This window comes from Electrophorus electricus, chromosome 2 (genome assembly GCF_013358815.1).
Source record: "Electrophorus electricus isolate fEleEle1 chromosome 2, fEleEle1.pri, whole genome shotgun sequence".
NCBI lineage: Eukaryota > Metazoa > Chordata > Actinopteri > Gymnotiformes > Gymnotidae > Electrophorus > Electrophorus electricus.
In genome coordinates, this window is record NC_049536.1 from 17,337,121 (window position 1) to 17,363,531 (window position 26,411).

Genomic DNA, 26,411 nt, shown 5'->3' on the forward strand with positions numbered 1-26,411 from the left:
CATAGCCAGTATCCGTAGTTATTCTTGGTGGTGATTTCACTGAGAGAGTCTGGGCCAGAGCAGAACAGAAGCAGGGACAGGGTATCTCCTTGGTAAATCCCATACTTGATGATGACTTGTACTATTGGCTTGAAGTTGGCCTCTAAGGTTGTCTTCCACATCCCTACTGAGTTCTTGATGAAGGCTCTTGGTGTCCTGTTGATGTTATACAGCCTCAAGCATTCCAGGATCCATGTGTGGGGCATTGAATCAAAGGCTTTCTTGTAATCAATCTATGCGGTGGAGAGGTTGGTCTGTCTGGTCTTAGTCTTGAGTGACTGTTTTATCCACCAGCAGCTGCTGCTTGGCTCCTCTGGTGTTCTTGCCAATGCCTTTCTGGGTCCCGCTCATGTATTGAGCCATGTGCTTACTTAGTTGCAATGATGCCTGACAGGAGCTTCCATGTAGTGAGGCAGGTTATCGGCCGGTATTTGGATGGAATTACCCCTTTATGGGGTCCTTCAGGATCGGTGTTTAGGTTGGGTTCCATTAATTAGAAGCGGGTTCATTTGTGCAGCCAGTCATTAATGGAGTGCAGATAGCTCCTTCAGCCAGTAGGAGTGGTCCATGTCAGGACCTAGAGCTGTCCAGCTCTTCATACTTGAGTCCCTTTCTTGCACATCTGCTAGCATGATGGTTACTGGATCCTGTTCAGGGAGGTTGTTGTGGTCAGCTCTTAGGTCTAACTATTTGGGCTTTTTTTGTATGATGCCTCCTTCTCCTATATGCCTTTCTAGTATAATTCAGTCTCTATATTTCGTGGGTGTGTTCTTATGCTATTACCCTGCCTCCGAGAGTGCACTTTGAATGGCTCATGGCATCTCAAGTATCACTGTTGCTGTGGCATATATCAGCTTGTTGGTTTCAGTGATGGTCACAGTAGGGACTGGCTGTATCACATCTTCCAGCAGCCTTTCAGGTACTTCGCTTGGTCTTGGTAGTCTGCTGTTGCTTGGTAGTCTGTCCAGTTTAGCTATGATTTTCAATCTCAGGTCAGCAGTTCTGATACTGAGCTCGGCGCCTGGAGTATGTATATACTAATATATATGTATGTTTATAAAGTATATGTATATATTTAATAAATATCTTTTTGTAAATGTTGAAAAAAGTTTATTTTAAATTATTATTTGTATTCACTAATGCTACTGTTGTCAACTATTTTGCAATTATTGTTGCCTTTTTTGTTGTTAATTTTCCTTGCTATAATGCTTTGGTAATATTGTTCTCTTAACAGCGTGCACACACATCCCTTTTCATTGGTTGTAGTTCAACACCACACCCACTACTCATCATAACATGGTCGCAACACTTCACCCTATCGGATTTGGACTGGCAGGTGCAGATATTTTAGCATGCTAGATTTTTTTTTTGGCACACAGCGAGACTCTCCGTTCATGTCTTTGGACAGATCACACAGTGATCGAGAGCTGGTAGAGAAGTAGGAACCTAGTCTACCTAGTGTTGAGTACTAAATAGAACAAGTCCTTCTTTTGAATTATTTCTTTATCATCATTGGGCAGTCTGAATGGTCACCTTGTATGATTCTTCCTGTAAATTGACAGTGAAATGTCTCATTTCAGTGTAGTGGGATGGAAATGCAGCATTTTTTTTGTCTATTCAGATCATTGTTAGCTAATATACAATGGGTTATTCATTTGCTCTTTCTATTTACTTGGTGTACGAAATATGTTGGGTAAATGGCATTAGTTTATTTGGCTTTTTTTTTTTGGTTTTTTTGGTAAAGATGGCAAAACAGAACCATACATGGTCATGCATCATTTGGCCAAATCAAGTACTGGCAATAGTTTTTCTGATTATGATCTGGACTGGGAATAAGATTTCAGTGTCACTTGGATGTTCCTGCTTCTACTTTAAATGTAATTACAAATATAATGTTAACTGTATTATTTACAACATTTCACCTATTCCTGGCTCTTCAAAAACTTCACTGACAAACCTGTTTTAACAGTGTAGCATAGAGCTAAGTTCCCTAGCATCAGGCTGTATCACCTAGTAACAAGCTAAACGGCTGGTGTAGTTTTTTGTAATATGTCTGACGCTTGCTAGCAGATGGAGCTCTGCTAGTGAGCAGAGCCTGGCGGCTCCCCATATGGATGTTATATGACAAGAATTCCAGTGAATTGAAGTGGATGTATGGCATGTTTCTTAGAACAGAAGCCATGATGCACTGCTTCACGTGGCAGATAGAGTTCCCTACTGTTGCTTAATGTAATTTGCTTACAGTGTGCCTGACATCTGTGCTGGCCATCAACACATCACTCACACACACACACACACGTGCACACACACGCAGTTTGTGTCCTCTCTTCGCCTCTTGTATTCTGAGACACTAACGCACATGAGACTTAACAGTAGGTTTTTCTAGTTTGCTTGGCTGTATATGTAATGGAATTATTAAACACGTGTGTTTCAGGGTACTTTTGTTTGTATCCTAAACAAACTGGAGGAAAAATTATTTTTGTAAAGCAAAACTGTTGATTGGACCAAAATGAAAGCAATGATCTGTTCTTATTCAAATTTGCTTTGGTAGTAATATGCTTTTAAAAAGATATTTTAGTTTCCATTTAGAACAAGCATTATTGAACAAGTTACTGATTCACTGTTGAGGCACATCTGCATTTGCATGAAAAACCAAAAAGGTTATTACTCCTAAATTGATGCTGACAGATGCCACATAGCCTTTAAACCATAGGCTATGCTTTTGGGAACTGAAAACTAAAATATAAACAGATATATGTTGTTAAAATAAACTAAAGCAAAAAAAGAATTTCATAAAACATGCAGCTAAACTGAACTTCGGAGGAAGTTAAAAAGTAATGGTAATGAGAACATTACTGTTTGTGTCGTGTGTGTGTGTGTGTGAGAGAGAGAGAGAGAGAGAGAGAGAGAGAGAGAGAGAGAGAGAGAGAGAAACTGAGTGAGTGTGTATAGAGGTTGTACGTTGAGGGAGTGTTATCAGGTGGTATTATACTCGTTCTGGTAGTAAGCACTGAAGAATCTAGAGCTGTGTGCGCTTGCAAGTGAAGGTGTCTGTCTGTGTTTTGTCTGTTACATCGCTAACTCTTATAACTACATGCAGTCATCTTTAAAGAGCTCCACACATTTATTTAAACTAATGACAGTAGTACAAACACTTCCACAACAGCAGTGTCCTTTTAACTCCTCACTCATTTCCCCCATGCTTAGTTTTCTCTCTCTTTCTCCCCTAGTCATTTTAATGTACTCGGTGCATTGCAGCCTGTGACATCACAGTGTTGAATTTGTAAAGCTTGTGACGTGAGGAATGTGTGCGTGCATGTGTCTGAGACGAAGAAAGAGATGATTGAGTGACCCTGAGAATGTGTTTGTGTATTGTTTTAATGCTAAAATGTAATGCTTTCATTTTAAGGCACTTTTCCTCTCTCCTAGATCCATTCCTTTTGTCCCTTCTCCCTCATTTTACTCCTCCACTTCACTGTTTTGTGTTTTAATTTTTTGTGCCTTGATCACTCTCAGTTCAGCCACCCCTCTTTGGAATTTTAGACATTCTAGAAATAACCTGTGACTGAGGGAGTTTGGTGCTTGATGTAATACTTTTACAACTTTTGGAGACTAAGAACCTGTGTAATTACACTGTTACATGTGTTATATGGTACACTGTGCTACTTGTGTGTGTACCTACGTGTGTCTTGGCACATGAGAGCACAATAAGCAAGAGCAGCAGGTGGGTATATCCCGTCGCCCATGATGCACTGGGAGATGCAGGATGACAGGTTATGTGCAGTTGCTCTCTGCAGCAGTGCAGTGATGAGGCGAGCAACATTTCTGGCTTACACTCTCAAGACCTGCCCTGAAGCTGGGGCCCATTCCAGAGCTAACCATACACACAGCCTCTAAGACCTGGAGTGAGTGAGTAGATTGAGAGAGCTGTGTATGCACAGTGAATAAAGCCTTGGCACACACGTGTGGGAGAGTCTGTTTGACAGCGAGTGAGTAACTATGTTATCTGGGTCTTTCTTGGCCTGGGAGGTAGATGTTTTAGGTGTGTTGATCTGCCAAAAGAGCTAGGGACTGGTCAGCTGCCTCAGTTGGACTCAGTTCCACCAAACTCCAGCCATCCTGAGACAAATGAGACTGCTGGTGGTGTAGTATAACCACTGTCTTTTCATATGTTGTTCAAAGTATCCGACTTCTATGGAGCACCTTTAGAAAGCAAAACATCACTGACTTTGTTTTTTGACCTTTTTTTCTGAAATTGGTATATTTCAACAAAAAAATTGTTCCTGGTATGTGAGTTGTTTTTCTTTTTCCATGTTTAATTTTTTCCTCTTTTCTGTTTTAAACACGTTTACTTTTATGGCATTTAGCTGGTTCTCTTATCCAAATCGACTTACAATCAAGGCTCAATACAACTTTGAGCAATTTAGGGTTAAGGTCCTTGCTCAGGGGCCAACAGTGGTAACTTGGCAGTGGTGGGGCTTGAACTGGGAACCTTCTGATTACTAATATAGTACCGTAACCACTGAGCTACCACTGACCAAGAACACAGACCTTAGTAACAGACAGTGATGTAAAAAGCTCCCATATAAACTTGCACAGATTAGCTGAAGTCCTAGCCCTGATCAGCCACACCTACATATACTCACCTGGTTACAGAGCGGTATGGTGGCAGTCAGCACAGCACCAGCCTCAGAGATGCTAATTCTTTTTGTTTTCCCTTATTCTCTCCCTCTTTTTTCCACTCCTTATCCATCATTCCCTCCCTGTACACCCTTCTCTCTCTGTCTGTCTCTGTGGAGTAGGTTGGGATTGGGTGGATCAGAGCTAGTGTTCTCCTCTCATCATGTCGTCTGTCTCGGAGTGGTATATGGGGAAGAACGTGCTGATCACAGGCGCTACGGGCTTTATGGGGAAGGTGTTGGTGGAGAAGCTGCTGCGCTCCTGCCCTGGAGTGAAGGCCCTCTACCTGCTCGTCCGGCCCAAGGCTGGCCAGTCAATGCAGGAGCGCGTCCACGACATGCTGAAGTGTAAAGTGAGTGGAGGACTATTGCTATAATGCAAGTGGGGGTGTGTTATGTGCAGTAACACGATCTTTGTGTGTGGGTGTGTCTGAGAGAGGAGCTGATTTATTCCTGTCCCACCACAGCACTTCATTTCACTGGTTTGATTTATTTAATTGCTAAAGCTTCTGCGTTCTACATATACCAGTAGGATTTACATTGTTGTAACTACAAGAGCCTTTAAAATGAATGTACAATTAACTTTCAGGTTTGTCAGATAAATAGCTTCAGTCAAAATAGATGTGTGGGTCTTTTTGCCTAGTTGTAATGCAAATGAGTGGATTTTTTTTTTTCCCCTGTGAAACTATTTAATCCAATTTCCATTTGATTCATGTTCAATTTAATTACCTGCTTTATTGTCTCTTTAAAAAAAATATTAATTCAGTTTATTCAGTACTGCAGGACTTCTTGATCAAGTTGTGTGTAGGAAAATTGGAAGATTTTATCTGTACCTCAGGTTATGAGAATCAGGACACCCCACACATTCCTTTTTCTCACAATTATACCTGTCCTGTCTTGTCCTACTTCACATGCTGTATTTTGTTCACTCAAAACTGTGCTGTTCTGTCTGTGGGTGTCCTTTATTTTGTTTCCAGCTATAAATAGAATATGCACTTTGAAAGTGCAAGTGGTTTAATTTATCCCAAAGCAGGATGTTCCGATGCCAGGCTCCTCAAGTAACTCTTCACCGCACCAACACTTTGCCCGCTTCAACACCCATCAGCTAATTAGTGAGCCCTCCATAAGTTTGAAGTGGATGTGTTGGAACATTGAAATGGCAGGAGTATACCAGAATAAATGCCCCAATAGCACCCTGCAGGGTGTTGACCAAGTGCAAGTGCTTTGCATTTGCTAACCCACAGCAAGGAATTTGAGCATAGGTAGAGGAGGCTTTTCTACCAGCACAGTAGTAGAGTGTTAATGAGGCTCTAAAACTGTAGACAAGCCTGTCTGTCTGAAGCACTGTTTGAGATAAGTGTAATGTGCTGAGAAAAGTCTCACTTTAAAATGCTGTAAATCTAATAGCTGTACTATAAAATGGCTTAATAATGGTTGCCATAACGAGATGACTATGGATACTATTTTAACATGTCCAAGGCCTGTGTTTGAGCAAGAGGGAGAGAGTGCAAGTTAGAGTATATGTGCCAGGACGGGGCAAGGCCGATACCGGTGTTCTAGTTCTTATTCTGAAACTGGTGCTTTCCAGTTCTGCTAGTTTTTAGAATCCAGCTGTCCCTGAAACAACCTAGTAACTTATCAGAAGGCATCAACAGAGTGGTCTGACAAAATAAATGGAGTAGCACCTCACCATCCTGATGATGCCAGACTGACAGAAATCCAGTGAGTGTGTCTGAGAGTCTGGGTGTTTAAAAATGTCTCCTTCCATAGCTCCAGATCCTCTTAGCAGTCCTGCTACTAACCTGCTATAATGCGGGAACGTGCGTTTGTATGGGAGTATGTGAGAGTGAAAGCAAGAACACAGAGTTCAAGTTTCTTTTTCTTTTGTTTTCTTTCTTTTTTTTTTTTAAGCAGTGGGAAGCATTGTTCCACATCAGCTCTGCAACAGACAGGGCAGTTTTGTTCTCTGTTCCTCTGCTACACCCATAGAACTCGTGATCTTTATCAATCCGTGCACTGCAAGTGTGTTTATTAAAGGGATGATACCAAAGGTAGTGTACATAAGCTATAACCACAAAGCCTTATACACTATTTACTCCTGTATGTAAAGCTATTAAAACTGCTGCTTTTATATCTGCATCTTGTTCTTCTTCTTGTCATGCACAGACATGATAATATCCATTGTATGAGACATGGAGAGAAAAGTCTAGATACACTCCGGTGTGAACAGAACGAGCTGGCCACTAGTGAGATTTTAATAATTCAGTCTGTGTGAGCGAAGCGAGAGAGAGAGAGATATAAAGGCAGGCTATTGATCCCTCCATGATAGAGCAGCTCTCTCGTTTCCCGGAGAGGAGGATGAGGCGCTCAGGCTCACCTGTCCTACTGGATCATGTTCATCATGATTAGAGATATCACTGTTCCTTACAGCTAAACAACTATTACATCATCTGTCTGGCACAGATAAGCAACTGTGTGTGTGTGGGGGGGGGTCGGTGCGTGTGGGTGTATGCGCACACTCGCATATGTGTGCGTTTTCAAGAGAGAGAGCATTGTCTTTGGGAGCACTCACTTTTTCTTCTCTCAATCACGCGCACACATACACACACAAAGTTGCTTTAGTTGTGCCATAAGGCCTGGGAGCAGACTGGCACAGAGACCTTGCTACCCCACAATGCACTTTGCTTTTTCCTTCAGTTAAACAAAGCACATGTTTATAGTATTTGACCTCAATGACCCTCGACTCCTATGCAGTACACAATGTCTTTTTTCGTCTTTATTTCTTAGAGACACAGACGCCCGCTGTTTCTTTGTGTTGCTGTCCCTCTCTGTTGCATCTTTAACCTGGCCAATGTCTTCTGAGATCTTCTATTTGCACTACTGTACAGACATGTACGGTCTCTGAACTCATTAAAGTGCTGTGTGTGTAAACTCAGAGGAGTGGCAAGGGGTTCAGTAGTTCATTTGCGTGGAAAAATTTTACAATGCCGGATCTACTATACTTTGTCAAATGTCTACGTCAAGTATTTGTGTGTGTGTGTGTGTGTGTGTGTGTGTGTGTGTGTGTGTGTGTGTGTGTGTGTGTGTGTGTGAGAGAGAGAGAGGGAGTGTGTGTGAGGGAGAGGGATTGTGTGGTCCATTTACTTTTAGCTGATAGCCATATAAGTCTAACTAAAGTCGAATGTTCTTGTTCTGCCCCCAAATTTTATTCTTCCATCAAGAAGGTGTGTGGGTGTGTGTGTCCTGCAGCTCTTTGACCGCGTGCGTGAGGATAACCCAGATTTTCATCAGAAGATTATCCCCATTAGCAGTGAGCTGATGCAGTCTGGTCTGGCCCTCAGTCCAGCCGATGTGGAGAAACTCAGCTCCTGCATCAACATCGTCTTCCACTGTGCTGCCACCGTTCGATTTGATGAGCCACTCAAGTAAGAGAGAGTACTGGCCCAAGGCACATCCACCCGCATGCACACACACTCGCCACTTAAAGGGGAAGTTCACACTTTTCATGTTTGAGCCTAAACATGTGTGGTACAATTTCTAGTTACCGCAGACTTTTTATGTCGGTATGTTCAGTTTTAAGATTTTTTTTGTTTTTTTTCTCAGCCAATGATTTTGGTTTTGCAAATCAAATTATAATAAGATGAATTCATGACCATATATCCTAATTGAGTAGTCAACATCAATTTCCTAAAAAAATAATAATTAAAATAAAAACTGTCTAAAAGCCTACTTTTCATTGCTTTGATGAACTAATTCCTGCTGTCATTCTGTCTGTTCTCTGCTTTATGGTTAATTTTGGGGCACTGGTGCTCCAGTTTTTGTTTGGTTTAAAAAAAGGAAATTGCATGACCAAAACGCACTAAAAGCAAACTCTGTTTTGGTCTCACTCAGTAACAGTAACATGAGGTGTGGTGTTGTAGGCTGTGGAAATGCTCCATTAAGAGCATGAATCAGTGTTAATTTCCACACATTTCCCTTAACAAACAGAGCATTGTGCTAATGATGCCTACAACATGTACAGCACCTGAATAATCGTGATGCTACAGATATCAATGCCCTTATCTATTTTTGAATGTATTTTAATAATTGGTGCAATTGATGTAAAGAAATACCTGAGGTGCCTAGTTGTCGCCATATATAAATACACCTATGTGTTTAGATAGGGTGTGATCAAATAAACTTGCCCTTTAAGAGACTGCCACTTCACCATATTTGCACATACACGCCCTAGACCCCACACAAGCATGCAGAAAGTTATATGCACTCATCAGCCTAGCAAAAGACACAACCATCCAAACACTATTCCATACCTACTCACCATTACTGAAAAGGGAGAGCATAACTTGTCTGTCAGCACCCACTGCATGCTAGTACCCTGTGTAGAGGGAGGGTGTAGCAGTGGGGTGGCCACATACTCAGCTTGTGTGTTGCGAGAGCATTTCAGCTATGTCCTACCTACGGACCACGTGCGCTGACATGCAGGTAAATTGGAATGGAAATTGCTGAGTCAAGAGAAGCTAAAGAAAGAAAAACCCTTAGAGACTTGTTCTCGAATTCTTACCACCACTTTCTCATGCTGGGCTGCCAGTCTGTCTGATGTTTTTAGAGTTCATTCCTTCCTTGTGGCCTCTAGAGACAAAGATGGCCTGTGAAAATGATGTATGCTTCTTTACAATGGCCAAGGTAGGGGGCCATGAAGGATAAAAGTAGCTAACATTAGTAATGTTGCATTATTTTCTGTGTCACAACTGCAGCAATGCTTCCTGAAAGGTTTCTAAGTGCTGCCCATTACTCTAGCAAACAAATAGTATTTTATCTCTCTTGCATGGGTCTGTGTAGATTATTTGTGTAATTAGTTAACGAAGTGTTTGCAGGGCTTTCTGAGAGTTGAGTGGAGCTGACTGATTAGCAGAGGTATCCCTTATCCACCACAGTTTTGATGACATGCGTGCGTTGTGTGTGTGTGTACTGTGCCTGTCTGACAGACATGCTCTGCAGCTGAACGTGATTGCGACACAGCAGATCCTAGCCCTGGCGCAGCGAATGCAGCATCTGTATGCCTTTATCCACATCTCCACAGCCTATGCCAACTGCAATCGACGTCACATCGATGAGGTCATCTACCCTCCACCCGTTGAGCCCAAGAAGCTCATTGACTCACTTGAGTGAGTGTGAGCTCAAGCACCTTCCATGTTTCCTGTAAAGCAGAAAGGGCTGGATTGATATCATTTTTCTCTCAAAAACTGCAATTAATGCATAAAATTCCTCTGCAAGGAAATGTATGGGCTGTGAGCGCTGGATTCTGATGTAAACTGTTTGACAGAGCAGATCATCTTAGATTCTATTCAATTGTATTCCATGCAATGTGCTGTGCTGTGATCAGGTGGATGGATGATGCCATTGTTCGTGACATCACGCCACGGCTGATAGGTGACCGGCCCAACACCTACACCTACACCAAAGCATTGGCGGAGTACGTGGTGCAGCAGGAGAGCGGGAGGCTGAACATCGGCATAATCCGCCCCTCCATCGTGGGAGCCAGCTGGCAGGAGCCCTTCCCAGTGAGTCGCTCACACTTTGCCTGCTACTTCAGATGCTTTATCCAGTGTGCTACTTTAGTGGTGCATTTAGCCTTAGTACAAGAAAAAGGCCAGCCAGGTAATCATGTCCATAGTTAAACAGCGTTGATGATTGAAGGATTCTGCAGTTAAATGTTTAAATTTTTCTCTTGCGAGGAGAGTTTAAGTTGTAGCACATTTTTTACATTTCTTCAGATTATAGGTTCTCCCCAAAGGAAGTGTTGAGGCCGCAGAGCCCATGAGATACAATACTCCACTGAATGCCTGCAGTACTGAGGTCAGGTTTGATGGGCACTGCACCAGGACAGCAGCCAGGCTGTGTAGTCTGAGCCTCTTGTGTAGACCAAGGAAGGGTCTTGATTGTCATGATTCTTCCTAGCCAACCCATGAGGATCAACAGTTTCGAATAGTCTGTCATTCTATGGTCTCACTGCTGTGAACCTGTCTCACACCAAATTCTCTCTCTCTCTCTCTCTACCCCCCCCAGGGCTGGATCGACAACTTCAATGGGCCAAGTGGTGTCTTCATTGCGGTAATGTGGACTATTTTGCCTTTGAACGAATAGATGAAGTAGTGTATTGATTAGAGAACAGGGGCCCAAGCTTGTGCATGATGGAAGTTAAACTGTCTGCAGTCAGAATGCACTGCAGACAAGGAAAGAGAATGCTCAGGGATTTGTGCAAAAATCTGAAGGCTTTATTATCCTGCAGCATATGGCTCCTTTCTCTGTAATTCAGACGCACTGTAAGGATTGCGTTTCTACCTGCTTGGGATCACCGAGAGCCAAGCTGGCTTGTTCTGGCTCATCCAGTCACTTTTCGATTGCGGGGCATGCAGTGTGCATTTACACCTTGCATTAGCATGTGCTATTCCTTAACCGGCTAAGTAATCAATATGCAGTTTGGGTTTTCCCTTTGGTGAGGTGTGTCTGTGTGTATGTAGAAATAACTGGGCAGAGAAGGTGTTGAGCTTCATTTTAATAAAAGGTGAAGGGAGTTGCATTATAGTCCAAGTGCATGCAAATACATTCAAAAGAGGCAGTGAGTGTGTGCACGTGTGTGTGTGTTATTGCAGGCTGGGAAAGGTATCCTGCGGACCATGAGGGCCAGTAACGATGCAGTGGCAGATTTGATCCCAGTAGACATGGTGATCAACCTGACATTGGCTGCAGGCTGGTACACAGCAGTGCACAGGTGTGAAAAAAAACCACACACACACACACAAATTATCTGAGTAGATTTCATCATCTCCTGTTTTTGATAAACATTTCAGACCAAAATCTGCCCTGGTCTACAACTGCACAACAGGAGGCATTAACCCCTTCCACTGGGGAGAAATTGGTATGCACTGCACTGCTTTTGTTTTACTGTTTTAAGGTGTGTATGCATACATGCATGTGTGCACATGAATTTGTAGCCCAATATCTATATTAAGAGTATTTTATTTAAGTGTTGAATTAAAAATGATGACATGCAGTATGTCAGTCTTGGCAAGTTCAGAAAAATGGTTATATCTTGTTTGCACTCTGTTTTTATTTGGGAACAGTTGAACAGTGAAATTAATCACCGTGGAAACATTTTTTTCCAAAACTGAGGAGCAAGTTGAGTCGTGTCACTCAGTTCCTCACGATATGATGTTTAGTTCAGCATTGTGGCCTGAAGCTATGAAGACCATAAAACCTACAACAACGTGATGGTTTTCAGCACTTGGCTCACTGACCTACTGAAAGAGGAGTTTGGGTATTGGGTGTGGGGGTGTGTGTAAAAAATCACTGATCAGAGGTCAGAGGAATCACAGCCTAGTGTCCCCATGGCAACTGTAGGAGTGGTTTGGGAGGGTGATTCTGAGCCCCATCTGGTTTGCAGCACCAATCTTATCAGTATTGCCATGGCAACAAACATTGTTCTTTGTGTCTATTAGCATACTAGTATGAGGCAGCTGGCTGAAATGCAACAGTACATAAATTACTAAGTTTCTGGAATGCGCTCTCATTTCTCAGAGCACCACGTGATGTCCACGTTCAAGAGGAATCCTCTGGAACAGGCATTTCGTCGGCCCAACGCCAACATCACCTCCAACTATCTGATCAACCAATACTGGATCCTGGTCAGCCACAAGTTCCCTGCCCTCATCTATGACCTCTTCCTGCGCCTGTCTGGCCAGAAACCCCAGTGAGAACACTAGCGTCCTCGAGAGCTTGTACATGCTTATACACAGCAAATATTAATATTAAATATGCTGTAGACTTGGTCAAGCACATGGTTTATTTGACCATTTTCATTTTTAAGTCAATATTCCGTAGAGTAGGGATCGGTGATGGATTGTCCTTTTATCACAATACACACAGTTGTCATGAACAGTGTGTATATGTGTGTGGTCCTGTATCTTAAGCCAGCAGGCTGGGCACACACACTCTGCATCCACTGTGAACTGATTGTGAGCATTCTTTGCAGGATGATGAGGATCTTTACCCGGCTGCACAAAGCCATCGCCCTGTTGGAGTACTTCAGTAGTCAGGACTGGGAGTGGAACTCTGACAACATGAACATGCTGATGAACCAGCTCAGTGCAGAAGATAGGAGGGTATACACACACACACACACACACACACACACACACACACACACACACACACACACACACACACACACACACACACTGAGCTGAGCCTCAAAGATACACATGGCTTCAATGCTAAATGTATGAAAATTCAAACAAAAACAACTTCACATGTACCTATGTGCTATATTAATTTACTCATATGTACATACATTCAAGCCTTCTTCTACACTGATAAAGGCACGCATACATACAGTATTCTGTCAACCTTACATAATCCTACACAAGTTTCAGGACGTCAGTATTATGTTTTTCAGACATTTAACTTTGACGTGCATCAGCTGAACTGGCCTGAGTACATTGAGAACTACTGCATTGGCACTAAGAAATATGTTCTGAATGAGGACATGTCTGACATACCTGCAGCCAGACAGCACCTTCGCAAGTAAGACCAACTTTTGATTGATACAAAAATGTCCTCTTTCTACACACACACATACACACACATATGTCTCTGTCTCATGTCCAGTGCCTTTTTGTGATGTACATAACCCTATCATGACATTACTTTGTCATTTTTCTTATAGCAGCTGTTAGTTCCTTTTTTTTAAGCTTTGTTCCTTTTTTATAGGGCAGTGGTAGCTCAGTGGTTAATGTACTGTAATGTACTTGTAATCGGAAGGTTGCTGGTTCACTGCCATGTTGCCACTGTTGGGCTCCTGAGCAAGGCCCTTAACCCTCAATTGCTCAAGTTGTACTCAGCCTTGATTGTAAGTTGCTTTGGATAAGTGGGACAGCTAAATGCCATAAAAGTAGGTTTTTTGGAGGATTTTTTGAGGGGTTTAAAACAAAAGAGGGGAAATAAATTCCATAATTGTACATTGCTTTGGATAAAAGCTTCAGCTAAATGCCATAAGTGTGAATTTATACCTTTTTTTTTTTTTGTTTGACTCGACTTTTTTTCTTTAAAAAAAAAAAAAAAAAACTCACTTACACACAACATACACACACCTCTCTCTCTGTCTGGCTCTACCTCTTACTCTCTCACACTCAGGTTGAGAAACATCCGTTACACCTTTAACACTCTGCTGCTGGTGTTCATCTGGCGTGTCTTCATCGCTCGCTCTCAGATGGCCAGAAACATCTGGTACTTTGTCGTGAGTTTGTGCTTCAAGTTCCTGTCCTACTTCCGAGCCTCCAGCACCCTGACCAACTGAGGGCAGCGTTTCACCAGCTCCTCCCAACCTCAAGGAGAGAACGCAAAGGGCAGGAGACAGGGAGGGAGGTGTGTTCTAGCCATTAAGCCCTGCCCCTTCACCACAGACGTCTCTTTAGCTAATCTCACCATCCATGCCAGCAGTGCTCGTTCTGATCACCCAGCTGTGAGATGTACTCGTTTTTAGAGCCGTTTCTCCTTTTCTTAAAAATGAATGTTCTTAAAAGAAAGATTATATATGCAACAAGCCTGTTAGTCAGTGCTTTTTGTATGATTGTCTCAAAACAAGGCCTTGACATTTTTATTTATTTATTTTATATTTTTTTTATGACAGCCATGATTTTAGACTTCTTGAATCATGACAGTGTTCTGTGCAAACAAAAGTATGTACCAGAATCTTAATCAGTTGAATATGGAGGTTTTCATGGCTGTTGTTCAGAATGCTTTGCTAGAGATGTCAGTGTTCTCTGTGTGTGTGTGTGTGTGTGTGTGTGTGTGTGTGTGTGTGTGTGTGTGTGTGTGTGTGTGTGTGTGTGTGTGTGTGTGTGTGCCTGTAACACTATGATGTGATGTAATGTGTCCTTGAGTAAGAGTTTTCCAGTGTAGTGTTGTCTCCAGTTCTCCAGATCCTCTGGCCATGGCTGCAGAGTATCCCACCGTTCATGTTCGGATGGGGAGAAAAATGCTGCCAGGTTTCAGATAAACTTCAGCATAGAAGCTTTGACTGTCAAGACAGACTATGAGGGTAAAATAGTGGTGGAGCAGTAATGATAATTTTACATCTATTTTAACATGTATGTAAATGCAGAACTCCCTACATACCATCATCTTATACAAGTTCCTCATAGTTTTTTTTTGTTGTTGTTTGTTTGTCCATTGTGCCCCTGTATTGAAGCTTATGTCTGGTGCAGTCATAGATGTGTGATGACCCCTTTTCCCCGTGCTAGAAGTTGCCACTGGATCATGAAGTTTCCACACGCATTCCAGTGCTGCTGTGGAATAAGAATTTAGTTACTTAAAGTGGCAAACAAAGTAAAACTACTGTCGTCAGCTCTCTTTGACATTATAGTTCACCAATATAATTCATTATTTAGACAAAACCATCACTTTAGAAAAAGTTCAGCTTACTGAGGTGTGTCAGAAGCAGATATGGGTCCTGGAAAGTGAGATATGGGAGGATATTTGTTGGCAGCCTCTGGCCACCTGATATGGCTAAGGTGTGGCCCACTTTGGTTTGGTCAGCATCTACTTTCTCATCCGAATTAATAGGTGGATATACAGCATTAAACTGCAGGACATTGTGCTGTTGCAGTAGGACTAAAGCGCTCAATACGTCCTGTGATAGCTTTCATACTCTCTGCGGTTTTCTTTGTCGAGTACGTGTGACCAATCACAAGCTTTGTTGCATAGTGTATTCCTCTGCAGAGTTCGCCCAGCTGCCATGTGCACGACACCGCAAGCGAAGCCTCTGCACGACGTCTGTGGTTGTTCGTTTTCTCTGCAATTACGTGACATTGTTCACCGAAGCCAGACAAACGTTGTCTCCGCAAAAAGTATGCTTAGGCCTTATCATAACCTTTCTGTTTTTAACAAGTACCATTCAGATTGTCCTTTTAGCTGTCTTCACTTTCTGTCTGTTCATGACTTTTAAATCTCTCTGGGGGTTAGCTGTGAGAACCTCATGCTAGTGCTAATTATGTAGTCTATATCAGCATTAAATTGTGTGAGAGATCTATATATTGTTCAAAATGCATATGTACCAAAAATCAAATCGTACAAATGTATATTTAAGGGTTTGAGGTGATGGTCTATTGATGGCATAGCCGAAGGGCTTCCCTTTTTTCTCTTCTACCCCCTCTTTTGCATGGGGGGGGGGTGCGCTGTTACATAGTGTACTATTCCTTTTCATTAGTAATACCCAAATCCACTTCTAAGCAGGAAAAAATCGCATCAAGAACTAAGGCTGCAGGAAGCGCAGGTAGCTGTCCTCATGCTTAAAGCTGCATGAAGCAGATGTGCATGCAGAATGGCTGGTGGTGGACTGAGAGCACCAGCTGTCGGCTTCAGCTGTTGAAGCAGCATTACAGACCACTTCTTATGGCTTCCAATTCATTTACTCATATCAGTTTTGCTCGCTGTCTGCCACATTTCCTTTATGATCTGACATTGTTCCATTTATTAGGAAAGTTGTGAGCTTTGAGGGTTTATTGTTCTCCAGCAGATATCAAATATCTTCATAAACAGATGGCATACATATTTGCAATTTACATGAAGCAGTGTTGAAGATTATATTAAACACATTGCATTCAAGCTACTTGCACAATTTGTATGAGGATTTGTTTTGTTAGCTTAGGAGTCATTTACCCCAAAAGAGATACTTAAAGTATGATGTGATGTCCCTAAATAACAAACCGAATCCAGCAGGTGGAGCTTCAAATAATGGCCTGTTTACTCTTGCTTCAAGACTGCCCTCAAATGGTGAATTGCCAAAAATGCATTTTTAGATTTTTGATGAAAAAAGTTTGCTTTGAACAAAGTGTCTGTTTACCATTGTCAAGTGGTTCTCTCTAATGGTATTCATTACAAAAAAAAGTACACAGATGCCATAAGCAGTACAGAATGGCCGGCTCCTCGTCTTCCTCGGTACTGTTAGTTTGTTCTGTTAATCAATGATCTAAGTGGTTACATGGTGTTTTATATATATATATATATATATATATATATATATATATATATATATATATATATATATATATATATATATATATAATGAAACTTGTGCACTTTGAAAGGATCGATTGGCAAAGTATTCTGCGCAGTATCCTACCAGAAACATTCTACTCCATGTTAATCTGAGAGACTGCATGCATACACACACACCCGACACTGAGACATGTGTTCTCTTTTCTATGACTAAAGCATTCCATGAGACAGACAGCCATTTTTCTATACCACATAAACACCTTATGTCTTAAAGTAAAACAGATTCGTACAACATGAAATCTGAGATTTCTGTTAATCAGCTGATAAGCCTCTTTTACTGCCACACACAGATGCACAAGAATGACAAACAAAACTGTTGTCATTAATCAGAGATGTAGAGTTGTACTCTCGGGTATGATAATTATTGATAATTGCTTTACTGATTCATTTTCCTAATGGTTTTAATTGGTTTACTTTTCACAAAACACAATACAGAAATTCTGTGATTGGTCAGAATGTACCTAGCATGGTGAAGAGGACTATCTGTCCAGGAGAACATGCACAGGACACAATATGAACCTTTAGACCCATCATTTGATTCATACTTTTTATAACTAAAGTCCTGAGAGTGAAGGAGTGGATATGCTGCCTGAGCTCTTGAATGGTCCTTATACACTTTCATTGTGGCTGTTCCCAAATAGCGAACTGTGCCGAAATCGCAAGTTTAATATGTGATTAATTGTGCAGCCCTGTTGCCATAATGATCTCCAAAAAGAGTGGACTGTGAAGTGCATTCTGGGGGTGTAATGGCGAAAATATTAAGTTCTGGCTCTGGAGCAATACTACAGCTCGAGGTAGAGAAACATGTTTTGCATATACTGTCAATTAGAACAGTAGCTGTGTCTGAAATAGTGTACTATGTTCAGATCAGAGAACTCCTCACTAATCTCTGAAATATTAAGAATATGATGTATCTGGGTAAATTCCATACTACTGAAACAGTTCCATACTGCTGAAACATTTAAAGGATACAACATGCTTGTATAACACCTAATCATTTGTGGTAACTTGGCGCGTGATATTTCAAGTGTGAACTTGTAAGACTAACTTGTTTGAGTTAAATTGATACAATATTAATTATGAAATTTTTTTATTTGTAGATGCAGTCAGAACTGATGCAAATGTGTTCACCATTTTATTTTTTCCCAGCCACCAATAGCCCCATGAATGCCAACCCTGAAATACTATGAAAAGTGTCTTCTATAGTGCATTTGCTTTTCTGGCAAACTTGGTACAGGGTCTTTTTTTAGTACAGGGTTCTTTTAAATATCATAAATTATAGTGTTTTAGCAGTGTCTCATGTATGGATTATGTAAAGCGACCTTGATTATGACAAAGGCAATATATAAATTAAACTTTGTCATTGGTGTGAACATACTGTTCATCCAGTCATTCTCAAAAGTGAAGTATGGACTACACTGTTTAGTATAGTATGTTTATAGTACACTCTTTCAGATATGGCCAGTGTTCCTTTACCCAGCCCTTAAGGCCTGCCAGACGGTACCAAGTCATTAAGTACACTGAATACCTTTTACAGGTGTACTGAGAGCTGAGGTGGAGCAAATATGTGGACACCAGGTGGGTCCCAAGGACTCAGTTGAGAAACAAGGATGTAGAGTACTAGAGTTAGAGCAGTGTCATGCTGCTTTCCTAAGAAAATGGTCCATCTCTGTTCGTCACTCTTTGTATTTTTTTGTAGTAAAAAAAAAATTTTTAAATAAAAAAATTAAATATGACAGCCTGAGTTTTGGAACTCTGGAAACAAATACCTTTACTGTATCTTGAGGCACCTTGTATTTTAATCTTGACTTGGGCCATATCTTTTTACCCCGTCTCTTTAGACGGCAGCGATTCTTCTGTGCATTCTATACTCTATAGGGTCGTGACTGAGTTTTCTGTTGGGTTGGGTAGCGTTTGTTGGGTATCTTTTGTTTTGGTTTTGGTTTTTTACACATGGAAATGTTTGCCCAGCACAAAATCATTTCTCCTTTCAGTACATGGATGTGTAACCTACTTACTGCAGTGAGGCATCTCCTAACACTTACTGGCCTCCCTCCACCCAAAGTCTGTCTATAAGCGCTTCTTCACGCTGTCCAATCATTGGGTCAATGTCCAGGAATGAAAACTGTAGTTTGATAAGTTGTATGCTTGAGCATCCGTTGGGTGCAGTTAAAAATGAAATAAATGAAAATTACTTTACCAAGATCTTGGGTGGTGTGTGTTTTAAATCTCTGTGTGTTCGAAAGCAACTGGCTCATACACATCTCTGGATCTCCCTGCTGATGTCTCAGCTGCAGCGACTAGCTGCTGTCAAACTCAAAACAGATACACAGTAGGCAAATTTAGAGGAGTGCTTTAGTTCTTAAACTGGGTATTCAGATTCCATGGAACAGAACATTTTGTACAATTATATTTAAAATGTATTGCATTTTTGTTGTGATTGTGATATAAAATAGGCTAATAGGAATTGCATGATTGAAGGGTTTGATATAGGAGCAATATTTGAAATTCATCAAGCTTCTAACTTCTCTCTTCAGAAATGGCCTGTTTTTCTGGAGTACAGTATTTTATTCCATTGACATAGCTGTCATAGATATATGCTGAAATGTTTCCCCAACTCAACCTTGTGTAAGAATCTTACAGTGATAGGTCTGTTTTCTGTCTTAACACCTTCAAAGCCTGATTATAAGCTTGAGTGGTTTACTGTATTTTTGGCTTCTGGATATTTCACTCTCTAACAAGTTGGGTTCTACCTTCAAGATATGATTTCATCAATTTAATGACGAGAAAAATTTTAATTAGATTATAGATGTCAGTACAGAATGATAAGTGTCACTACAGCTGATTTCCATCCATGTGGAAACACACCCTACCTATTTATAATAATGCTTCTAACTGGACAAACAAGTGATTCTTTATTGACTTCAAGAAATATACAGTCCACTCCAAATGGAGTCCTTAATTGAACTTATTGTCTTACTTCTACTTCAGAAACCTCATGTATAGAGATGACAGATTCATTTTCATTTGAAGCTACAAAATCTAGGGGACCACTTACAAACTTTTGTACTAAGGCTATGCCCAATTTAACAAACTAAGAATTGAAAGCAGTAATGATTTTAACTGCATCTCGTGCTCAGATCGATCTGTAGTTGTATCTCTAGGTTATAACAATATTTATCTTTCAAAATTTTAATTCTCCCATATTTCCCAGGGTTTCAATAGTCATTTTAATTAAAAAAAAAAAAAAAAAAAAAGTTTGCCTTCGCTTGTCTCAGCTCTTTAATTACAAGATTTCTTAACAATGTAAACCTGTCTATCAATTACTAATTTTAAGTGTTACTTTTAATGCATGAGCTCACTCTTTCATAACCTTCCAATTTTTGTAAATTTTGTAGGTACATGTTTAATGAATTTTCTCCTCCTTTATCCTGCCAAATCACCTTCAAGTCTTCCATTAAGGTGATCTCTTTATCAGATTACATTCATTTAACACAGAACTAAGGTGATCATAAAATTCTCTGTTAAATGAAGGAGTTTAAATACCAGTAAAAGACATTTGAAGTGATGGTAACATTTTCAGACCAAAGATTTCTAGTTTGCAAGCATTACACTTCAACTAACATGTAATATGTTACATAAAACTAACATTTCTCATTTGAAATGTTTTATTTGATATTTTCAGCATGTTATTTGAAATGTCCAGGCAGTCACATTGGTTTGGTGTTTGTTCTGATATTTATATGTGCCTATACTCTCATAAGGGGTTTATTGCTTATTTAGTTCTATTCACAAGTTGTGTAATCAAAAACATCTAAGCACCGAAATGTGTGCTAACTTTTTTCCATAATGGATATTACAGTAGATTACTTTTCATGTCGAAAAGATTTGTCTACTTGTTTGTAGTCCAGCAGTATTCACAGCTTTATGATCTAGCCTTGGCAGCATGCAATGGCTTTGGAGGCTGGGCTAGAGCACACCAGAGAAGGAAACGGAGAGCCCTGGAAGTTGTACTCATTTTAATTTTCAAGCCAAATGCACTTCTCAAATCATACCAACTGCGGCTTTATCTTGTCCTGAGTGATCTACTGTACTAGGATATATTCTATGAGTTAATGACAAAGCACTCTTTTAAGTCGCTCTGGATAAGAGCGTCTGCTAAATGCCGTAAATGTGATCTTAAATGGCCAGAGCTAAAAATAAGTGTGACTATTCTGACATGCACTGTAATCAGATCATTCACATCTTTTTCAGAGATTAGTTGGGACACACCACATCTGCAGTGTGAACGGTCCTGATCCATTCTCGATATCAAAGTACTGCCCATGTGTAACGATTGAACTCACACACAAGCGGATCCAATTGCAAGAGGTTTTATTACTGAAATCAAACAGATCCGTGGGGTCAAGCAGGTATTCACGGTCAGGCTGTTCCAAGGTCGGTAACACGGGGCAGAGTCCAGGGGTCAGGCGGGAGATGAGGTCTAAAAAACAAGCAGAAGTCGAAAACCAGGAATGCAAATGAGATTCAAGAACGCTCAGTACGCACCATACACTAGCAATACTTCGCGATGTGAACACGGGAGGAGGGGAGCTTATAAAGGAGCCAGTAAAGAGAAGAATGAGGATCAGGTGCGTGCTAGAATTAATTTACTTCTGACAATATTTTGTCCGAGTACCGAAGGGCGTGGAGCAGGACGCACAGACTTCCTCGAATATTGAATTGAAACATAAAGACAAAGCCACTCACATGATGTACAAACAATAAACACCACACGGTTAACACTTAGCACCGACAAAAGAACATACAACATGAACATTGAACAATAACCGACAACACGGCACACAACGACAAGAGTTTAAACGCACAGAAGACTAACACTACAGGTGTGTGCAGGTGTGGCTACGAAACAGGATCCTCCCACTGCAAGTGGCGGGCCAACCACGTGACTCGCGGGAGGCGAGCGTTCCATGACAAATTGAAGCATTTGTTTCTGAATCCTCGTATCCTATCCTATCAGGGAAAAGTCCTACAGCTTATATTTGGCCATTAAAAATATGAATTCTTGCCACATAGCACATCTGAAGCTATTTCTCCCTAATATAATTGCTTTGTAATATTCTGTGTCAAGATACACAGATATAGGTGGTATACCTGTCCTTACATCCTACACAATATTATGAAAAAAAAAAAATCAAATTCAACTTTTGAGAACCAACTGATTCTATGTAATTCCCTTGATGTCCAATTTCTCATGATTAAAGTAATTCTCACGGTACGCCCGCCCCCAACGTCTCCGTGTGTGTGTGTGTGTGTGTGTGTGTGTGTGTGTGTGTGTGTGTGTTCGTCTGTATTACCACGCCCTCTTGTGTTTCACACCTGATCCTTGTGTGTCATTGTAGTAGCGCGTGTATAAAAGTCTCTTGTCTTATCGTGGAGCTTGCTGGTGTTTGAAACTATAGCCCACGTACTACGTGCATGACTAAATATGTTTTAACGTGCCTCGTCCACGCATCCTGCTTAAGCCTCCGAACGTCACAGTAATGAGTAATATCAAAAAATAAAAAATCCAAATTTTATTTATGTAGTTTTTTTGTTTGTTTGGTTGGTTGTTTTTTTTTTACAACAGATGTTGTCACAAAGCAGCTTTATAAATGTCAAAGTCCAAGTCTCCAGTGAGCAAGCCAAGGGTGACAGTGGCAAGAAAAAACTTCCTAGAGCATGAAGAAGAAACCTGGAGAGGGAGGGGCTTGCATCCTCCTCTGGCTGACAACGGTCTCCACAATAATAACAATTTTAAGAGTTTAAGAATAAATAAAAAATGAGCAATTAATGTGTAGTCCAAGTTTCTAGAGGTCCTAATCTTTTCCCGATTGTGTGTGTCTGAAACCCAACCCACAAGAGCATGTCCATTAAGGCCAACGGAGAATCAGTTGGCTAGGGTGGAGGTGTGGTTTGCTACAGGAGGGTACATCGGGGTGGTTGGAGTAGCCATGGCAGCTGAGATGGGTAGAGGCTCAGTAACATCATGACATCCTGCAAGCGAATGTCCATTAAGGGCAATGGAGAGTAGTTGGGTGTGGTGGGCAGAAAGAGAGACTAGATTTGCCATGTCCAAGTATGAGGGTGTGTGAAATGGGGAACTATAATGTGCAATGATGGAATCTGACAGATCTAGTTATGGTAGCATAGCTAAAAGGAAACAGCCAGAAGGAAACACAGGCCTGAGGACACCCTGGAACATCAGCACTCAGCATCAGCTGCTCTCAGTCAACAACCTTGAGTGACAAAAGAGCATCATAACATCCCAATTTAACTCTCAATGCCCATGGACACCCAGAGTTACACCTTTACCTAAGGTGGTGAGTAGTTAATAAAATGCCTGACTGTACAGATGGGTTTTCAGCCTAGCCTTGAGACTATGTCTGAATCTCAAACATTGACAGGAGCTTTATAGGAAAAGTCTCTGCCCCCTGTGGTAGATTTTCTTATTCGTGATACTATTAAGGAGCTTGCACCCTTTGATCTAAGCAGGTGTGATGGATCGTATTGCACTAAGAGTTATTTAAGGTACTGTGGGGCAAGACCATTCAGTGCTTTGTAGGTTATTAGAAGTATTTTATAATCATTACAAAATTTTACTTGGAGCCAATGTAAAGTAGCTAAGAGGGGAGTGATGTGATCACATTTCTAGTAAGTTCTAGTAAGAACTCTGTCAGCTGCATTTTGAACTAGCTGGAGCTTGTATAGGCACTTAGTGGCTATAGGCACTTGTATAGGTACTTAGTACAACCAGGTAGTAGTACCGCATTACAGTAGTGAAATCCAATATATAGTAGTGATTACAATAACCACTATTAAAAGAAAAAATGTAATGCAAAGACAAAGCAAGACAAATCTGTAACTAGACCAATGTTGAAGTAATAAATGTATGGATTAGCTTTTCTGCATCATGTGAGGAGAGCATGTTCCTAATCTTTGAAATGTTCCTAAGGTGGAGAAAGGTGGTCCTAGAAATATTATTTATATGAGCTTCGAATGAGAGACTGGGATCCATAACTCCAAGATCTTAATCTGTGTCAGGATTAAATGAGAGAAAGTTCTTCAAAATCTAGTGTCTGATGTCCTTTATGCATTCATCAATAATACTAAACTGATATATGTCCTCTGGTTTGGCTGAGACATATAGTTGAGTATCATCAGCATAGCAGTGGAAACTAGCACAGTGTTTATGTATATTGTCACCTAGAGGTACCATATATAAAGGGAAAAAAGCAAAGGCACTAGAACAGATCCTTGTGGGACACCATAGCTAACCTTGCTGTATGCTGAGATATCTCCATTTATGTTAACAAACTGGTAGCAACCAGCTAGATAACATTTAAACCAGGATAAGGGATGTTCCCCTAATCCTAATATCTAGTAAAATGTTGTGCTCTGTTGTGTCAAATGCTGCACTCAGATCAAGCAAAATAAGAAGAGACATAACCCTGGTCAGAAACCAACAACAGGTCATTAACTACTTTAATTAGTGCTGTTTCCATACTATGATTAGGCCTAAACCCTGAGTGAAAGACTTCATGTATCTTGTTCTGTTTCAGATATGATCTTAGCTGCTGAGCTACAGCTTTTTCTAGGATCTTGGAAATAAATGGAAGGTTTGAGATTGGCCTATAGTTTGACAGCTGACATGGGTCGAGGTTAGATTTTTTGATAAGTGGTCTGATTACTGCTAATTTTTATGATTTAGGAATGTAACCAAGGTTTAAGGAGGAGTTTATTAAATTTAGTAAAGGTTCAATTACTTCAGGTAGAATTTCCTTATGAAAGTGTTTGAGTAGTGAATCTAGTAAGCAAATGGAGGATTTTGAGCATCAGATCAGAGATGTAAGTTCTGACTGTTGGGTAGGTGTAAAGGATTCTAGGGTTATTTTTGGCTTGGTTGTTCTGATCTCTAAGTAGCTGCCTGATGTCATCTTAATACTCTTAATGTTCTCTCTAATGTACTTAATTTTCTCATTAAAGAAATTCATGAATTCATTACTACAGTGTGATGTAATCTGAGCATTGGTGTCAGTTTTATTTCTAGTTAGATGTGCAATTTTACTATAAAGAAATCTAGGAATATTTTTGTTATTTTCTATTAGGGTCGAGAGACAAGCTGTTTGAGTGGTAATAAGTGATTTTCTATACTTGAGAAGGCTCTCCTGCCATGCAAGCTGGAAGACTACAAGTTTAGTGTGACACCATTTACATTCTATTTTTCGAGTGTTTTGTTTTAAATTGTGAATGTGATCATTATACCACGGTACTCATTTTTTGGTCCCTATTTTTTTTATTCTTAAATGTATCAACATCATTCAGTGTGCAGCAGAATACTGATTCAGATATTTGGTCAAGTTCCGTGGGCTTTGAGGGTATCCTTGTCGCAAATGATAAGTCTGGGAGATATATTTTAGTAACACAAATGCCTGGTATCTTCCCTGCAAAATATTTACAACATTATTGTTTTATAACATTTAGCCTGAACACTTTACTTCGAGAATAATTCTCACAACATGATCTTCAGTTAGCTCAATATTCCTTTAATTGACTTTGTAATAAAAAAAATTGGTAAATGTTTATCGTATAACAAATGTAGTTGTCATCTATCTAACTGGGGACCTCTCTGAAAAGCTTCAATATTTAACTTTGAAAGCAACAGTGGGTATTTGAAAGATTTGTTTAATGAGATACAGTATGTTGCTCAACAAATCTGCCTGCTTTTTATTATTTGGTGAGACATTCCCCACTGACTAGCTAATGTAGTTTTTCATCTAAGATTTAAAGTTTTTTTTTAATTGTTTCTCAGGACAATTTCAGACAGGATACTTGTTATACAAAACAACATCAGTATAAAAGATGATAAAAAATAAATAGTTGGGCTTAGGGTTTGCTTTTCTATGACCATCTGTAGCAAATTGACCTTGTTTAAAGTATTAAATAAAAATAAACCTAAACCATATTGCTCTGTGTTTCTTATAATTAATGTATTCTTTACTTTAAGCACTTGCATTCTTTATTTGAATATATGTTATAGACATGTATGATGTTGCATGATAGTGAAATCCAATATATAGTAGTGATTACAATAAACACTATTAAAAGAAAAAAATGTAATGCAAAGACAAAGCAAGACAAATCTGTAACTAGACCAATGTAGGTAGAACTGATGTTTTATTTACATAAACAGGAACAAAGTTAAATCCAAAAATCAGGGTCAGGGCATAAGCAAAAGAGTTAAGAGACAAAAGACAACATGAAAACCAGGGCAAACAAAAACCACAATCCACAAAAACATAGTAAGAAGGCCAGTAAAGACGAAAAAATAATTTTTTTTGGAAAAGGATTTGGGGATTTTACATTCGGAATAGAGACTAATTGTGAGACCTGGACCATATTTAAATGGTTAGATTATTAACAGTAGTGTTAAGCGACTTTGATGAAGCAGGGTCCACCTAGGTTCCTCAAGCCTGCCTACTTATACCGGAACCATTAGTACTGAGTCCTTGTATTTGTACGGAACTGCTTGTCTGG

General features: G+C 40.3%; 1 protein-coding gene across 3 annotated transcripts in view; it reads left to right on the forward strand.

Moving 5' to 3' along the window:
* si:dkey-97m3.1 (fatty acyl-CoA reductase 1) overlaps positions 1-16,758 on the forward strand; it is a 35,629-nt gene extending 18,871 nt beyond the window's left edge. For all 3 annotated transcript variants that reach the window (XM_027008684.2, XM_027008683.2, XM_027008682.2), the window contains 11 exons: positions 4,842-5,071; positions 7,968-8,143; positions 9,704-9,883; positions 10,102-10,279; positions 10,785-10,829; positions 11,372-11,490; positions 11,570-11,637; positions 12,297-12,468; positions 12,751-12,880; positions 13,174-13,301; positions 13,911-16,758. In XM_027008684.2, coding sequence (XP_026864485.2) covers positions 4,883-5,071; positions 7,968-8,143; positions 9,704-9,883; positions 10,102-10,279; positions 10,785-10,829; positions 11,372-11,490; positions 11,570-11,637; positions 12,297-12,468; positions 12,751-12,880; positions 13,174-13,301; positions 13,911-14,073 — 1,548 coding nt within the window. In that variant the 5' untranslated portion in view covers positions 4,842-4,882 and the 3' untranslated portion in view covers positions 14,074-16,758. The remainder of the gene's footprint in view (positions 1-4,841; positions 5,072-7,967; positions 8,144-9,703; positions 9,884-10,101; positions 10,280-10,784; positions 10,830-11,371; positions 11,491-11,569; positions 11,638-12,296; positions 12,469-12,750; positions 12,881-13,173; positions 13,302-13,910) is intronic.
* The last annotated feature ends 9,653 nt before the right edge of the window (positions 16,759-26,411 follow it).